This window comes from Stegostoma tigrinum, chromosome 24, assembly GCF_030684315.1.
Source record: "Stegostoma tigrinum isolate sSteTig4 chromosome 24, sSteTig4.hap1, whole genome shotgun sequence".
NCBI lineage: Eukaryota > Metazoa > Chordata > Chondrichthyes > Orectolobiformes > Stegostomatidae > Stegostoma > Stegostoma tigrinum.
In genome coordinates, this window is record NC_081377.1 from 31,895,380 (window position 1) to 31,913,409 (window position 18,030).

At 41.8% G+C, this 18,030-nt stretch overlaps 1 protein-coding gene across 3 annotated transcripts in view; it reads right to left on the minus strand.

The window, feature by feature from the left end:
- The window catches only part of cep85 (centrosomal protein 85), an 81,001-nt gene extending 62,971 nt beyond the window's left edge, over positions 1-18,030 (minus strand). The window contains exons 1-3 of one of the 3 annotated variants that reach the window (XM_059654332.1): positions 17,917-18,030; positions 11,756-11,794; positions 5,727-5,796 (exon numbers count right to left, since the gene is read on the minus strand). In XM_059654332.1, the coding sequence (XP_059510315.1) occupies positions 5,727-5,781 (55 nt within the window). In that variant the 5' untranslated portion in view covers positions 5,782-5,796; positions 11,756-11,794; positions 17,917-18,030. Of the gene's footprint in view, positions 1-5,726; positions 5,797-11,755; positions 11,795-17,904 lie in introns of all 3 variants that reach the window. The other 2 variants (XM_059654331.1, XM_059654333.1) reach the window with 2 other exon arrangements.

The window sequence follows — 18,030 nt, forward strand, 5'->3', positions numbered from 1 at the left end:
AAAGTGAGAAATTTTGGGCGGGGGGGGGGGTGGGGAAGTGATCAAAAAACGGCTGGAACCCAGGAATATCTACCTTACAAAATCAGAACCTTAAAAAAATTGAAAAAAAACAGAGGCAGGAATTGGAGAAAACTGATGGTAGTTCCTGAAGTGGTTTATCATGCTCAGCACCACAGTAGGGACAATTCTGCATCCCTCTTCTCCTCCCACCACGAGGTAAACCACAGTTGAAACCAACTCAAATTTTCTCCATGATAAAGACCTTAAAACTAAATTGCAGATCCTGGAAATCAAACAAATGCAGAAAATTTTGGAAGCGGTCTACAGGTCAAACAGCATCTAAAAAAGGAAGTTAGAAACATTGGCATTTCAAACAAACTTTTAATCAGAAAGGGAACACAATACAGAAGGATACTCTTTGTTCTGAATATTGGTCTTTTCTTGATTTGAAGAATGCCAAGATGAACCGACAAAGTAATTCAAAATTTTGTTTCACTCACATTAAACAGCAAGTGGTATGGGAGGTCAGAGCTTTACTCATGCACTGAGCACAGCTGCTTAAAATTACTGATTTAGATTTGGCAGATTGTGACGAAGTAGGCATCTCAAAAGGAGCAATGAATATTATATATTATAAAGGAAGAAGGTCAAGCCCCAATTGTTGCTTGTTATACAAGTTCGTCATTACCACCTCCAGCAGGAATGAAACAGGGGTAAGTGTTCTTGCATGTCAAGATACAGGCAGGGGGAAGGAGAAGGAATATTGTGCCTAGAATGGGAATCTAGTTGATGTATTATGCCACTGGTAATATCAGGAAGTTGACCAGTCTATCCTGCAGTTCCATTTGAACTGTCAAGTGTGAAGAAAGCTGGGTAACTATTAGAAGGGGAAAAGAAAAAAACCGATCAGGGCAGGGATCCCAACTGTTTTTTTTTGGGGGGGGGGGGGGGGAGAGCACGAGGGAGACTGAAAAGAAGGTTTGCCGGGAACGTTGGTGTGGGCCTCCCAGGTGCCAGGGTCCGTGATGTCTCAGACCGTGTCTTTGGGGTCCTGAAGGGAGAGGGTGACCAGCCCCAAGTCGTGGTCCACATAGGCACCAATGACATAGGTAGAAAGGAGGGATAGGGATGTCAGGCAGGATTTCAGGGAGCTAGGGTGGAAGTTGAGAGCTAGAACAAACAGAGTTGTTATCTCTGGTTTGTTACCCGTGCCACATGATAGCGAGGCAAAGAACAGGGAGAGATTTCAGCTGAACATGTGGCTGTGGGGATGGTGCAGGGGGGAGGGCTTCAGGTACGTGGACAATTTGGGCTCATTCTGGGGAAGGTGGGACTTCTACAAACAGGACGTTCTCCACTTGAACCAGAGGGGCACTAATATCCTGGGTGGGAAATTTGCTAGTGCTACTCGAGTAGATTTAAACTAGCTCAGAAAGGGGATGGGAAACTGAGGTGTAGTTCTAGTACACAGGAGGATGAGTGTAGACAGGACATGGACAGGACCTCACTGTCACAGGAGTGTGCTGGCAGACAGCAAGCTGGATTGAAGTGTCTACTTTAATGCCAGGAGTATCCGGAATAAAGGTAGCGAGCATGCAGCATGGATAGGTACCTGGGACTTCGATGTTGTGGCCATTTTGGAGACATGGAGAGAGCACGGTCAGGAATGGATGTTGCAGGTTCCAGGGTTTAGATCTTTCATTAAGGTCAGGGAAGGTGGTTAAAGAGGGGGAGGTGTGGCTTGGTTAGTCAAGGACAGTATAACGGTGGCTGAAAGAACTTTTGATGAGGACTCATCCACTGAGGTAGTATGGGCTGAGGTCAGAAACAGGAGAGGAGGTAACACTGCTGGGAGTTTTTTTTTTAACAAAACTAGGCCCCCTGCAAAGTTCCAGGGATTTGGAGGAGAGGATCGGCAAAACAATTCTGGGCAGGAGTGAAAGGAACAGGGCGGTCATTATGGGAGACTTTAACTTCCCTAACATTGACTGCAAATGCTATAACTCTAGTACGTCGGATGGATCAATTTTTGTCCAATGTGTGCAGGAGGGTTTCCTGACTCAGTATGTCGAAGGGCCGACAAGAGGGGAGGCCACACTGTATCTGGTACTTGGTAATGAACCAGGCCAGGTGTTTGATTTAGTGGTAGGTGAGCACTTTGGAGAGAGTGATCCTAATTCGGTTATGTTTACTTTAGCAATGGAAAGGGATAGGAATGTGCCACAGGGCCAGAGTTATAGATGGGGGAAAAGGGCAATTATAAGGCCATTAGGCAAGACTTAGGAGGTATAGAATGGGTTAGCAAAAGGCAGGGGATGGGAAAAAAAACCGAAATGTGGAGCTGGTTTAAGGAACAGATATTGTGTGTCCTTGAGGGGTATGTCCCTGTCAGGCAGGGAGGAAGCGATAAGGTAAGGGAACCGTGGTTTACTAAAGAAATTGTATCTCTTGTTAAGCAGAAGAGAGAGGCTTATGTGACGATGAGACGAGATGGTTCAGATGAGGCGATGGAGAGTTACAGATTAGCTAGGAAGGATTTAAAGACAGAGTTAAGAAGAGGAAGGAGGGGACATGAGCAGACATTGTCAGGTAGAATAAAGGATAACCCTAAAGCTTTCTATAGGTATGTGAGGAATGAGAGGATGACTAGGGTAGGAATAGGCCAGTCAGAGACAGAAGTGGGAAGTTGTGTGTGGACCCTGTAGAGATTGGAGAGGTTCTAAATGATTATTTCTCATCTGTTTTCACTGAGGAACAGGAGAATATTGTAGAGGAGATGACCGAGTTACGGGCTACTAGAATTGAAAGGATTAAGGTTAGTAAGGAGGAGGTGCTATCAATTCTCGAAGGTGTGAAGGTCGATAAATCCCTTGGGCCAGATGGGATTTTTCCGAGGACTTTCTGGGAAGCTAGGGAGGTGGTGGCAGAGCCTTTGGCCTTGATCTTTGAGTCCTCATTGACTACTGGTTTAGTACCAGAGGACTGGAGGATTGCAAATGTTGTGCCCTTGTTCAAGAAGGGCAGTAGGGATGACCCAGGTAATTATAGACCTGTGAGCCTTACATCTGCTGTAGGAAAAGTTTGGGAAAGGCTTAAGATATAGGATTTATCATCATCTAGCAAACAACAATTTGATTGGAGATAGTCAACATGGATTCGTCAAGGGCAGGTCGTGTCTCACAAACGTCATTGAGTTTTTTGAGAAGGAAGGTGATTAAGCATGTGGATGAGGGAAGGGCAGTTGACGTGGTGTACATGGACTTCAGTAAAGCCTTTGCTGAGGTTCCATATGGTAGGTTATTGGAGAAAATACAGAGGCACAGGATTGAGGGAGATTTAGCAGTTTGGATTAGAAACTGACTTTCCGTAAGGCGGCAACGAGTGGTGGTTGATGGAAAATATTCAGCCTGGAGTCAGGTCACTAGTGGTGTGCCTCAAGGATGTGTTTTGGGACCACTGCCGTTTGTCATTTTTATAAGTGACATGGACGCAGGCATAGGTGGATGGGTTCCTAAGTTTGCAGATGACACTAAAGTTGGTGGAGTGGTGGACAGTGTGGAAGGATGTTGCAGGGAGACTTGGATAAACTGCAGAATTGAGCTGAAAGGTGGCAAATGGAGTTCAATACGGATAAGTGTGAGGGGATTCACTTTGGGAGGAATAATAGGAAGGCAGAATACTGGGTCAATGGAAAGATTCTTGGTCGTGTGGATGTCCAGAGGGATTTTGGTGTCCAAGTACATAGATCTCTCAAAGTTGCCACCCGGTTGATCGTGCTGTTAAGGTGGCTTACAGTGTGTTAGGTTTTAATCGGTAGAGGGATTGAGTTCTGGAGCCGTGATGTCATGCTGCAACTGTACAAAACGCTAGTGCGGCCTCATTTGGAATACTGCATGCAGTTCTGGTCGCCCCGTTACAGGAAGGATGTGGAAGCATTGGAAAAAGGTGCAGAGGAGATTTACCAGGATGTTGCCTGGTCTGGAGCGCAGGCCCTATGAAGAAAGGCTGCAGGACTTGGGTCTGTTCTCATTGGAGAGAAGGAGGCTAAGAGGGGATTTAATAGAGACATTAAAGATGATCAGAGGATTAGGTAGGGTGGACAGTGAGTCTTTTTCCAAGGATGATGACTTCAGCTTGTACAAGAGGGCAAAGCTACAAATTGAGGGGTGATAGATTTAAGACAGGTTCTTTACTCAGGATGGTAAGGGCATGGAACACCCTGCCTGCCAATGTAGTTAACTCAGCCACATTAGGGACATTTAAACAGTCCTTGGATAAGCATACGGATAACGATAGGATAGTGTAGGGGGAGGGGCTTAGATTAGTTCACAGGCCAGTGCAACAGAGGACCAAAAGGGCCTGTTCTGCGCTGTGTTGTTCTATGTTCTATTGATGTAAAGAAAAGCTATTTCTGAAACAAATGCTACCCTACTTGGAATTCAAGAAATAAAGAGAAATTTTGCTTTGCTCAATTTGACAGCCTATTTCTGCCTTGTTGAATTACTGCGGATTCTTAAAAGTATGACTTTTATTTAAGCCAAGCAGCTTCAATTTCTACACAAATACCAAAATGTCTTATTTACAGTACAAATGCAACAGGGTAGTTATCCCACCATGTCAGACTTTGAATTAAGCCAGCCAGCTTAAAAGAAGGAATAACATGATCTTTTCCAATATAAAAAGGTTCAAGACCTTTGAACCCCGTTTTGGCATAATTTCAAATTCCACTGTATTTATAAATCCAGTGTGGAAAAGCCTTAGACAGTTTCATTTCCTAGACAAATTTTCTTGGACGAGCTATTTATATTAGCTTTGGAAAATGAAGCCTTCTGAATGCCAATTCCAGCTACAGCCATCTAAAAATTACAAAAGATTGGGTTATTTCCTGTTCCAACCATGTTGTTACCGGGTAGTTTTTTGTGCATTTACATTTTAGGGTAGTATATAATTGCAATCTGAAAGTCTTGCTTCACCCACCCAATTTTTAAACCCACATATGTTTGAATATGGCAAATTAGGAGTTTCGCACAGTTTCAGAATCGTATTCTGAACTGAACATGTCACAGTATTATTGCTAGTGCATACCGACAGCCAGAATTGCACCAGCATAAAAATTTTAGTGCTGATACAAATCATTGTGAATTCCAGTTGCACTTAATTGTGAAACTGTCAAATAAAAAAGAAAAGGTTGCACAACTATAACGGAAAGATTTAACAAGACTGGGACTCTTTTCCAGAGAACAGACAGCTGATCTATTGGTCCAAAAATTAAGGAGTTGACAGGGTGCACTTGGACAAAATGACATCACCTCTTGCAGAGATTCAGATTTATAAATAAGATAGTCTCTAATGAAAATCAAATCAAAAAAGGATATTCGGGGGGAAAAAAACCATTGTTCAGAAGGATGAACACTATCAAACTGGTTGAAGCAAATGCCCTCTATGCAGCTGTATATGGGGGGGGGGGGGGGGGAGAAATTGAAAGATATGCTGATAGGGTGAGATTAAGCAAAATGGGAGGAGTCTCATGTGGCACGAACAGGATGACTTGTTGGGTCAAGTGGCCCACTTTGTGTCAATAAACTCCATGAAGAAAGCATTTAGAATTGCAAATACATTTCCAATGGATACAAATTAAAACATTTGCAGCACTTTACTGGCAACATATCTAAGCACAAGTACAGGAAATGAATGCTTCTTGTTCAAAGAGTGTTGCAATGCTCTACCTATTGTGTTGGTCTGTTGTTGAATCGAGTCTCTATGCTTCCTGGAAGTAGCCATATGAAATCAATTCACCTGTTCACAAAAAGCACAAATCATCATTAAAATAGGCTACACAGTATAAAAAGAACAAACATAATGACTTTACTAAGTGATTACAATAGATAACATTGCATGCTTTTAAGAACATGAACCAATTCTGACTGATCAATAAAGAAAATGGTGAGATAAGTTCTCTGGTCAAAAAACTCTCACAACAGGCAATCTTTAATGCTTTTAAAATACTTTTCCCATTTCATTCACGCTCTCATATTACCCTCTGGCAAATACTTAAGAAAAAAGGTAACCAAATGGTGATAATCTGTTTCCCCCTGAATCATGCTTTAAAAAAAAATTGATGAACGGGCCAAGAACAAAGTCCAAGTTCATTCCCGGAAGCAATGCTATTAGAATCAGGTTGAAAGCATAACAGACCTCAAATTTTGTAATCAATCTCAGAAACACATGGCTGATTTAAAGAGAGCTTTACCCAAAGATGTGAGCTATATTTAATTTTACACAAGCATATAGACATTAAATCCAAATCCAAGTTCACTGCAGTTTTCATACAGCTATTCAAGTTTTTAACCTAAACATTTCAATTATAACAATTAGACAAAAATATGTACCTTAGTTTCACATTTAATTTTTCATTAGGAAGTGACCAATAAGTGTTGCTGCTTTCACCAGAAGGATTGGCCAGTCCATTGCAATGTCAATGCTGTGTAACTGCTTTTTTGCAAACTAGGGGAGGAGTAGGGCAATTATTTTGCCCTAAACATAGTTCTACTAAGACTGAAAGAAGGGAGGGGAAGTGAGTAAAAAGCGTCTTTCACTATTTGTCCTAGTTACTCGGCAGAAACTGGGATCTGGTCTGAACATCAGAAGCACTATCCCTCTCGAGCGCCATGCTCAATCTTCTCCTACATAACTACAATGTAAATATATTGCTCAGAACAGCTTTATACTCCAATAGACAAAGCAACAAAATGTACAGTTGCATGTGGACTTGGGCATGATGTGCATTACTGTTCTATTTTGTTGGCAACTGTATTCAAGAGTAATGTTAAAACTTACAGGCTTTTTCTGATTAGAACAAAAAGGCTTAGACATAAAGGACTGCAACAAGTTCTTCATGAACTGATAGGTATTAAGAGTTTTTGATTAAGGATTTTTAAATTGCTGCTTATCAGCTGGTACAATACAGATTTCAAAGCTAAAATTTTCTAGTTTATGTTAGGTTAATATCATTTTCCAGTTTTAAAACATTACTCAACATATCAAAACAAGAGGCACAAGCAATAACATGCAGAGGGTTGGGAGGGGAAAGGAATGCAATTTAACAGAAGGAGGTTTCACAACATATGTAGCTAATGCTAAAATCCAGAAGTCATTCCCTACTTTGAAAGAAAGTTATCAAAAACACCTTCCTAATTCTGTCTTCTTCCATAAGAAATTGTCAAGTAGCCGTAGTTGCTACTGCACATTATTAGCTGGGACACAATTCTGATTTTTAGCGCTTGCATAGATGTACAGGTGTACATACACACAGATAAGCCCCCATAACAAACTTATTTGCTTGCAAAATGGCTAAGTTGAATTTTAGCTTATGGAGAAGTGAATATGAAACTACAGGAGAATCAATTTCTTTGAAATGCACAAGGTTAAAGGACCTGTGATGAACAAAATGTTCAACAAAAACCATTGTATTATAGTTTTAAGTCTGTTTAATATATTGATGGTCCACCAAATCAGGTACCTGGGGGTCATACCCAATATCGACAAGGTCCGTACGGTTTGCGATTGCCTCAATTCTGTCCAACTGCACATACTGGAGGGGGCTGTTCCTTGCCCCTCAATGCATATCTGGATTTCAATCAAGTGCAATAAACAGCTACAGGGATCAGGCAGGAACCATGTGGGGCTCTCTCAGATTGCTTAACTTGTAAACAAATCTTCTATGGGCCTTAGACATCAGAACAAAAATTCAAGGGTGAATGATTTAAACCGATCCACATACTAAGGTCATGCCATGATGTGGAGATGCCAGTGTTAGACTGGGGTGGACAAAGTCAGAAGACACCAGATTATAGTCCAACAGGTTTATTTGAAATCAATCTTTCAGAGAACTGCTCCTTCACCCAAAAGGGCAGCACTCCAAAAGCTCACAACTTCAAATAAACCTGTTGGATTATAATCTGGTTTTGGTGTTGTGTGACTTCAGACTGAGTATGGTTAGTATTCTGAAAATGTAAACTAACTAGACCAACAATTCATTCAACTGAATTAACTACAAGGTGAGCCATGTGTCCTGTATGTGGATCTTGCCCCTTAGATTTGGGTTTCAGTGAAAGACAAACTTTCTACTTCAAGCCAACTAGGAGAAGGATTGGAGAGAGTAGATTCTCTTCACAATCAGCTATTGATCAAACAAGATCAAAAAAGAGATTTAAATTCTCCAATCTGCACATTCTAATAAAAATGTCACAAAGACTAATGTGTTAAATTGTTTGAAAACAGTTTGTCTTGTAATCCTTGATGTCAATTACGAAAGGATAAAAATTAGTGAGGATTCTCAATTGTTTAGGTGGCAAGACTTCGTCCTAGGTTTGATTTCCAATTTAGCTGATGTGATTTCATTGGGAAGCAATAAAGAATGGACACAAGAAAATCAGCAAGGGCTTTTGGACAACACTTAGACAAAAATAGGATTTTTTTTAGTACTAAAACACTGCATTAGATACAGCTATTACATTCAGAATCCATTTCAATTCAAGGAGTCAGTAAGTTGCCCAAAAAAGCCACATGGCAATACATTAGAGAATGAGAAAGTGTTATTTTGAGTTCCTTTCAATGGTTTATGGAGGCAATTGGGTGTTATTTACGTTACAAAGATCTCTCAGTGTTTAGTACAAAAAGGATCCTTTGGCTTCACCTGTACGATTAAATGACCCGAGTGCACAAAGAGTCAAGGACAGACTGTTACTTCACACAACAGCTATTAAAAACAGGCAGGTCAAACAATACTTTCCACATCTCAAACAACTTTGTAAAGAACTGCAGTCTTTCGCTGTAACTTTTAAAAACTTCAAAAATGTAGTAACCCAGTGTCAGGAATTCTAAAGCTACAAAGACAGACTGAGTGGAGCTGGCTTGAACAAACTGGATATTCTTGGAGCAGAAATATTTTTGCACATTATGCATACAGTAGCTGCATCACACAGAGGCTATAAAAGATGATACCACTGCAAAGACTGACTGACAACAGGGTCAGGAGAACAAGGGAAGAAAGCAAATACATTTGACCTGGAGTCCCTTAATTTAATCAAACGACACCCATTATACACAAGACTGACAAACAATGACTGAACAAGAAAGAAAATACTGGAGAAATAATTCAACACACACAGCAGTATGCTTCAAGACTATAAGACAATAAGAGAAGAAATTAGGCCATTCAGCCCATTAAATCTGCTCCACCATTCAAATCATGGCTGATAAGTTTCTCAACTACATTCTCCAACAACCCTGGATCTCTCTCTCTCTCTCACACACACACACTTCTGCAGCAGCAAGTTCCACAGATTCACCCCTCTCTGACTGAAGAAGTTTCTCCTTACCTCCAATCTTAAAGGTATGCCCTTTACTCCAAGGCTGTGCCCTCATAGGTAGTCTTGCCTACCAATGGAGAGATCTTCCCAACATCCACTCTGTCCAGGGGAGTGTTCTGTAAGTTTCAATTAGATCCCACCTATTCCTTCTAAGCTCCAAGTATAGCCCCAGAGTCCTCAAAATGTTGCTCATGTTTCAATTCCTGGGACCAATCTCATGAACCTCCTCTGAACCCACTCCAGGGGCAGTACACCTTTCGAGATATGGGGCCCAAAACCGTACACAATACTCCAACTGTGGCCTTACCAGAGCCTTAGAAGTGCATCCCTGCTTTTATATTCGAGTCCTCTCAAATTAAAAATACCAAAGCTGCATTTGCCTTCCTGACTACTGACTCAACCTGCGAGTTTACCTTGAGAGAGTCCTGGACTAGAAGCCCCAAATCTCTTTGCACTTCAGACTTCTGAAGTATCTCCCCGTTTAGAAAATAGTCCATGCTTTTATTCTTCTTACCAAAGTGCACGACCTCACACTTGCCCACGTTGTACGCATCTGCCACTTCGTTGCCCACTCGCCTAATCCATCCAAATCCTTCTGCAGCCTCCCCACAACCTCAATATAACCTGTCCTTCTATTTGTATCATCTGCAAACTTAGCCAGAATGCCCTTGGTTCCATCACGTAGATTTTGTGTATAAAGTGAAAAGTTGCGGTCCCACTGACCCTTGTGGTACACCACATTTCACCAGCTGCCATTCTGAGAAAGACCCTTTTAACCCCACTCTCTGGCAGAAAACCAATCTATGTGAGCACCTTGCTTTTAACACCAGCCTTTATCATCTTACTGAGCTGCCTCCTGTGCAGCACCTTGTCAAAGGCCTTCTGGACGTCCAGGTAGATAACATCCATTGGCTCTCCTTGGTCTAACCTCCTCAATACCTCAAAAGAATATATTCAAAAGTAGATACACTTCAGTACCTTTCTTTAAATCTTCAGTATGTACACAGCTTTTTTAAATTACCTAAAACAATAAATGCTTTGAGGTCAAGTTGCTGATTTAAAATGGGTCAAGCCTGACATTGAAAATTCAGTACTTGCCAGTCACTAGAATGTGTTCTATGCAGTGCATTTTCATTCTTGATCCAGCCAATAAAACAAAATAACATCAGCATGTCACACTGACAAAAGCAGTCGATGCAATGTATAGAATTAAGGGTTTCTATAATGTAATAATGTCAGCTATTAAAAAAAATTGAATGAAATAAAACAGTTTAGTTGACAAGAATTAATCCCAGGTTTGATTCCCATTCTATGCTAGATAGTCACTTACAGCTGGGTAACAATAACTTAGATTTTTTTTGTTACAGAAGCGGCATTAGCTGCCTTAAAACGAATTCAAAAAATGCTGCTATAAAAGTGAATTTTTAAAACTGTGCTGCTACTCAGATGTTTCTTAAATACTATTATTGCAACTTACATGAATATTTTGATCTGCAGCATCATTTGCTTGCCAGAAATCTGTGTGGCAAGCAGAAATCAGAGGATCTGGATTCAATCAATGAATAGGAAATCAAACTAGGAACAAACTCATGAGTTACAGACAGAGTTAACTCTAAGTTTATTCCACTTAGAATACAGAAGTCTTGTTGGCTTTCTCATACAGTCTCCTACTTCACATTATGGCCCACTACAGGTTGGTCCCCCATTCCACTACGAGGGAATATGGGTTGGCAGAATGCAGTAGCTATGTTAGCTCTAGAGTCTGCAGTTTCCAAGATTCATAGAGTCACTACAGTGTGGAAACAGGCCATTCAGCCCAACAGTCCACACCACCTCTCCGAAGAGTATCCCACCCAGACTCATTCCCCTACCATTGTATTTACCATGCCTAATCCACATAACGTAAACATCCCTGGACACGGTTGGCAATTTAGCATGGCCAATTTCACCAACCCCACACATCTTTGGACTTTGAAAGGAAACCCACAGACAAGGAGAATGTGCAAACTCCACACAGACAGGTGCCCAAAGGTGGAATCAAACCTGGGTCCCAGGCACTGAGAGCTCATTTTCTTCAGATGATATCACAAGTTCTTTAACATCAAGCTAAATTAACAAAAATGAAGCCTCAAACAACAAAAACATAACAGTCCCATGCAGAATAAGCAGCAAAACTTCAGTTGGTCCTAACTGATGGATGATATAAATACAGGAGTAAAAACGCTTGCTGCAACTGTATGAAGCCTTGGTATCTTGCAACCAAGAAAGCATAGCAAACATTAACCAGATTGATTCCTTGGATGGTGGGACTGTTCCATGAAAAAACCAGTGTTCAAAGTTTAAAAGAGACAATATCATTGAAATCGAAAATTGTCACAACTTGCCATCTTAGATACTGAAGATATTTCCCCTGGCTGGTAACTCTGAAAACCAGAAAAGAAAACAAGTCTTAGAATAGAGGAGTAGGCCATTTATGACTGAGATAAAGAAAACTTCCTTCAGAGAGCAGTGTATTGCCAGAATTTCTCTCTTCAGCTCTCTGGAATAATCATTAAATATGTTTAAGGCACAGATCCTCAAACGTTCAGATATTAAAGACATCAAGGAATATAGGAATTTTGAGAAAATGTCTTTAAAGGCAGGTCGTCAGCCATGATCTATTTGAATGCCAGACCACTGTCTGTACCTTTGTACAATAAAAACCCTATCCTAGATACTTAAAATGCAGGTTCTTGTGTTCTTACAAGTTTAATGCAGAATATTTTCTGTACTGCATGATTTAGTCCATAAAGTGTGCCAAATGCTTTCCCAAAGTACTATTCTTCCAACTCTGCCTTCAATTACTAGAACAAAATTTCTGACATGTCCACTGAAATTTCCAGCTGGTTGCAAGCTATTTCATTTATTGAGAGAAAACATCCATTTCTGTATTGATGCCTTTCAAATGTTGTAATTGCACCAGCCTCCACCACTTTTCTCTGGCAGCTCACTCCATACATTCACCAGCCTGTGTGAAAAAGTTGCTCCTCAAGTCCCTTTTAAATCTTGGCCCTCTGACTGGAGATCTATGTCCTGTAGTTTTGGTCTCCCCTAGTCTGAGGGAAGACATTTACTATTCACCCGATCCATGCTCTTCACAATTTTACAAGTTTAAGGTCAGCTCTCAGCCTCAACACTGCAGGGAAATAGCCCCAGTCTATTCAGCCTCAATAGCTCAAACCCTCCAGCCCTGACAACATCCTTATAAATAGTTTGAACCCTTTCTAGTTTCACAACATTCTTCCTATAGCTGGAAGTCCTAAGACATTTGAAAATGTCAGTCAAGAAGCCTCATATTGTGGGCTGTTTCAGGAAGATAACACTGCAGAGAGTTTTCATGCACAAGTGTTACCAACCTAATGAATGATTTGATACATTTTTTACAGTACACTGAGAGGCCATTCAGGTCATTCTTGTGCATCTCAGTAGCTTGGAGGGGACCTTGAAGTTGGCAGTGCTCCCACGTATCTGCTGCTCTTAATCCTTCTAGGAGGAAGTGTTTGTGAGTTTGCAAGTGCTGTCTGGGCATCTATGACAAATTTCTGCAGTGCATCTTGCAGATAGTAGCAGCAGTGTCAGTGGTGGAGAGAGTGGATACCATGCCAATCTAGTGGGCTGCTGTCATGGGTAGTATCAAGCTTTTTGTGTGCTGTTGGAGCTGCTCCCATCCAGGGAAGTCAGCAGTATTCCATCACATTCCCAACTTGTACCTTGTAGGTGGCAGATAGACTTCGGGGAGTCAGGTGGAGACAGTTACTTACTGCAGTATTCCTAGCATCTGACTAGCTCTTGTAGCCACTGTATTTGTGTGGCAAGTCCAGTTGAGTTTCTGGTCAATGGGAGCCTCCAGGATGTTGGAAGTGGTAGAATTCAGTGATGGTAACATTGTCTCTTGCTGGAATTGGCCACTGCCTGGCATTTGTGTAGTGCCACTTCACTGCCCAAGCCTGGATAACATCAGATCTTGCTGCATTTGAACATGGGCTGCTTCAGATACTGAAGCATGCATGATGTGCAGCACCATTTGTCAATCATCAGCAAACAACCCCACTTCTAGAACATAGAACATAACAGCACAGTACAGGCCCTTTGGCCCTCAATGTTGTGCCAACCTGTCATACCGATCTGAAGCCCATCTAACCTACACTATTCCATGTATGTCCATATGCTTGTCCAATGACGACTTAAACGTACCTAAAATTGGCAAATCTACTACCGTTGCAGGCAAAGCGTTCCATTCCCTTACTACTCCGAGTAAAGAAACTACCTCTGATATCTGTCCGATATCTTTCGCCCCTCAATTTAAAGCTGTGCCCCCTCGTGCTCGCCGTCACCATCCTAGGAAAAAGGCTCTCCCTATCCAACCCTCTGATTATTTTATATGTTTCAATTAAGTCACCTCTCAACCACCTTCTCTCTAATGAAAAGAGCCTCAAGTCCCTCAGCCCTTCCTCATAAGACCTTCCCTCCATACCAGGCAACATCCTAGTAAATCTCCTCGGCACCCTTTCCAAAGCTTCCACATCCTTCTTATAATGCGGTGACCAAAACTCTACACAATACTCCAAGTGCGGCTGCACCAGAGTTTTGTACAGCTTCACCATAACCTCTTGGTTCCGGAACTCGATCCCTCTATTAATAAAAGCTAAAACACTCTATGCCTTCTTAACAGCCCTGTCAACCTGGGTGGTAACTTAAGGATCTGTGTACATGGACACCGAGATCTCTCGGCTCATCTACACTGCTAAGAATCTTACCATTAGCCCTGTACTTTGCCTTCCGGTTACTCGTACCAAAGTGCATCACCTCACACTTGTCTGCATTAAACTCCATTTGCCACCTCTCAGCCCAGCTCTGCAGCTCATCTCGGTCTCTCTGCAACCTACAGCATCCTTCGTCACTATCCACAACTCCACCGACCTTAGCGTCGTCTGCAAATTTACTAACCCATCCTTCTACGCCCTCATCCAGGTCATTTATAAAAATGACAAACAGCAGTGGACCCAACACCGACCCTTGCGGTACACCACTAGTAACTGGTCTCCAGGATGAACATTTCCCATCAACTACCCCCCTCTGTCTTCTTTCAGCAAGCCAATTTCTGATCCAAACTGCTATATCTCCCACAATTCCATTCCTCTGCATTTTGTAAATAGCCTATTGTGGGGAACCTTATCGAACGCCTTGCTGAAATCCATATACACCACATCAGCCGGTTTACACTCATCTACCCGTTTGGACACCTTCTCAAAAGAACTAAGGTTTGTGATGCACGACCTTCCCTTCACAAAACCGTGCTGACTATCCCTAATCAATTTATTCTTTTCTAGATGATTATAAATCCTATTCCTTTTTAACCTTTTCCAACACTTTACCAACAACTGAGGTACGGCTGACTGGTCTATAATTACCAGGGTTGTCTCTACTCCCCTTCTTGAACAGGGGAACCACATTTGCTATCCTCCAGTCATCTGGCACTATTCCTGCAGACAATGACGAGTTAAAGATCAATGCCAAAGGCTCGGCAATCTCCTCCTTGGCTTCCCAGAGGATCCAAGGATAAATCCCATCCGGCCCAAGGGACTTGTCTCTCTTCACCTTCTGAAGGATTTCTAATACCTCTTCTGTGTGAACCTCAATCCCACCTAGTCTAGTAGCCTGTATCTCAGTATTCTCCTCGACAACATTGTCGTTTTCTAGAGTGAATACTGTTGAAAAATATTCATTTAGCACTTCCCCTATCTCATCTGACTCCACACACAACTTACCACTACTATCCTTGATTGGGCCTAATCTTAATTTCGTCATTCTTTTATTCCTTAAGTACTTATAGAAAGCCTTAGGGTTTACCCTGATCCTATCCGCCAACTTCTCACGTCTCCTCCTGGCTCTTCTGAGCTCTCTCTTTCGGTCTTTCCTGGCTACCTCGTAGCCCTCAAGTGCCCTAACTGAGCCTTCACATCTCATCCTAACATAAGCCTTCTTCTTCTTCCTCTTGAAGAGAGATTCCACCTCCTTTGTAAACCACAGCTCCCGTGCGCGACAGCTTCCTCCCTGCCTGACAGGTACATATTTATCTAGGACACACAGGAGCTTTTCCTTGAATAAGCTCCACATTTCTAATGTGCCCATCCCCTGCAGTTTTCTTCCCCATTCTATGCTCCCTAAATCTTGCCTAATCTCATCGTAACTGCCTTTCCTCCAGCTATAACTCTTGCCCAGTGGTATACACCTATCCCTTTTCATCACTAAAGTAAACATAACAGAATTGTGATCACTATCACTTACAACGGAGTGAAGGTCATGATGAAGGAGCTGAAGATTGTTGGGCCTAGCATACTACCCAGGGGAATTCTTGCAGAGATGTCCTGGAGCTGAGATAATTGGTCTCCAGCAATCTCAACCATCTTCAAATGTTGAAGTTATTACTCTAATCACTGAGTTGGGGGCAAACCTTCCATCAATTCCATTTTTGCTGGAGCTCTCCAATGCCACACTCTGTTGAATGTGGCCTTGATTTCAAGGCCTGTCACTCTTACCTCACCTGTGTGGGTGAATGCTGTCTGTACAGTATAAATAGGAAGTGATTAAGTAACTATTTAAAAAAAAAAACAAAAAAAGGGAAAGAATCCACATCAGTTGAAATACAAAATACTGGGAAATGATTGAGTTAAGCCATAGATAATTGCAATGCTGGAAAATGCAATTTCATCCCAAGGTCAGCAAAAGATAGCCAAATTCTACACATTATACAAATAGCTACTTGAAACATTCAACTCCAGGTTGGTATTTAATCTAAATTCAGAGACAATTATCTTACAGCCATTTTGTGCAGAATTTTAGTTTAAAGTAAAGTAACTGAGCATTTTATATCTGCTCAACCTTCCACATGAAATATCCAAGAGATAAACTACCACACTTGGACATCAAATCCAGCCCATTCAGACAAGCATCAGGAATCGGAGACTGAATAAGTGTTAGAAAAAGTCAGAAATACTAAAAAGAAGTTTATTCTATATCAATCATGAAAGCTTGCTCATTTACAAGACACAAGTCAGGAGTGCACTGGAATACCCCCCACTTGCCTGGATGAGTGTAGCCCCAACAACACTCAAGAAGCTTGACACCATCCAGGACAAAGCAACCTACTTGAATGGCACTACATCCACTCCTTCCACCACCAACATTCAGTACCCATTGCTGCTACTACTGTCTACAAATTCAAAGATCCTCAGAGAGCACCTTCCAAATCCACAATCACTTCCATCTAGAAGGACAAGGGCAGCAGATTTGAGACCACACCACCTTTCAAGTTGCCCTCCAAGCTAATCATCCTGGCTTAGAAATAGTTCACCGTCCCTAGGTCAAAATCTTGGAACTCCCTCCTCATGGTAACATGAGTTAACCTACAGCAGGATGACTACAGTGGTTCAAGAAGGCAACTCACCCCCATATTCTCAAGGGCAACTACAGACAGGCAATAAACGCTGGCCAGCCAGCAACTCGCACATCCCACAAAGTGAATTTTTGTAATATTGTCAGGGTATTCAAAACCACTACAGGGTAGAGGGAGGAATAGTAGTGGTAAGGGTAACAACTTGCACACATCTATTTCAGTGTGGACAGTCCACAAAGGCAGTTTCCATCTGTTTGACACACTGGATTTGAACTGCAATTGAGGGATAATAAATAACATAATAAAAAGGAATACTCAGTAGATTGTATGATTTGAGATATAAATTTGTCCAAAAATACAAAAGCAGCAACAGGTCATATAATTCGAGTTCAGAATGTTCCTGGAGTACCTTATATTGTTATATTGACACTGCAGTTTTGCATGCAATTGAGTCATTGGCAGTTTCCCCACCCTGAATATCCAGTTTCCCATAGGGGATAGGTAGCACTAAACACGCATTTGTCAGTGACTTTTTTAAAACAAATCTTCAAAAAGTATACAAAAGGACGCCAGAAATCGATAGCAGACCTACTAGAAAGCAGCAAGAGCCAACAGAAGAAAAAATTAATAGTGCGCTTTGAACAGTATTATTCGATCAGATTAAAATAATTTGCCTAAAATTCCTTTAAACTTCAACCGACGAAGAAAAACAGAGGGTCCATTTGTGCGTCCTTGGACACTCTCATGTAAGACAGTGCAGTTTAACATCAAAAGGGGGGGCTTTAGGACGGAAACATCCCACTTTTCTCCAATCAAAGTGTAAACAGATAAAAAAAAATTGATAGTGTGACTTTATATCGCATATAAACTTTGTACACAATTAGTCTAATAAATGGCAAGCTCCATTAAAAGCTGGTCAATGAGATGAGACAGAGAGGTACTGTACTGATGAGAAGAGACGCCAACAGTGGAGAAAGCCAGGCCGAGGTCGAAAGTCTGCGAGAACACGGGAAACCCGCGTTTTTTAGGCCTAGGGTCCTGCCTGACAACGGCCACAACGTTAAATCTCCCATTCACCCCCGCAGGTCTAATGCTTACCGCATTGCTTACCTCAGGTTCTAGCCAGCTTCCTATCGACAACCCGGCTGAGATAATACCCCAGACCAAGGCCGGAGGCAATTTAGCCGTTACACTACCGCGCAACCAACCCGCAACCCACACAAA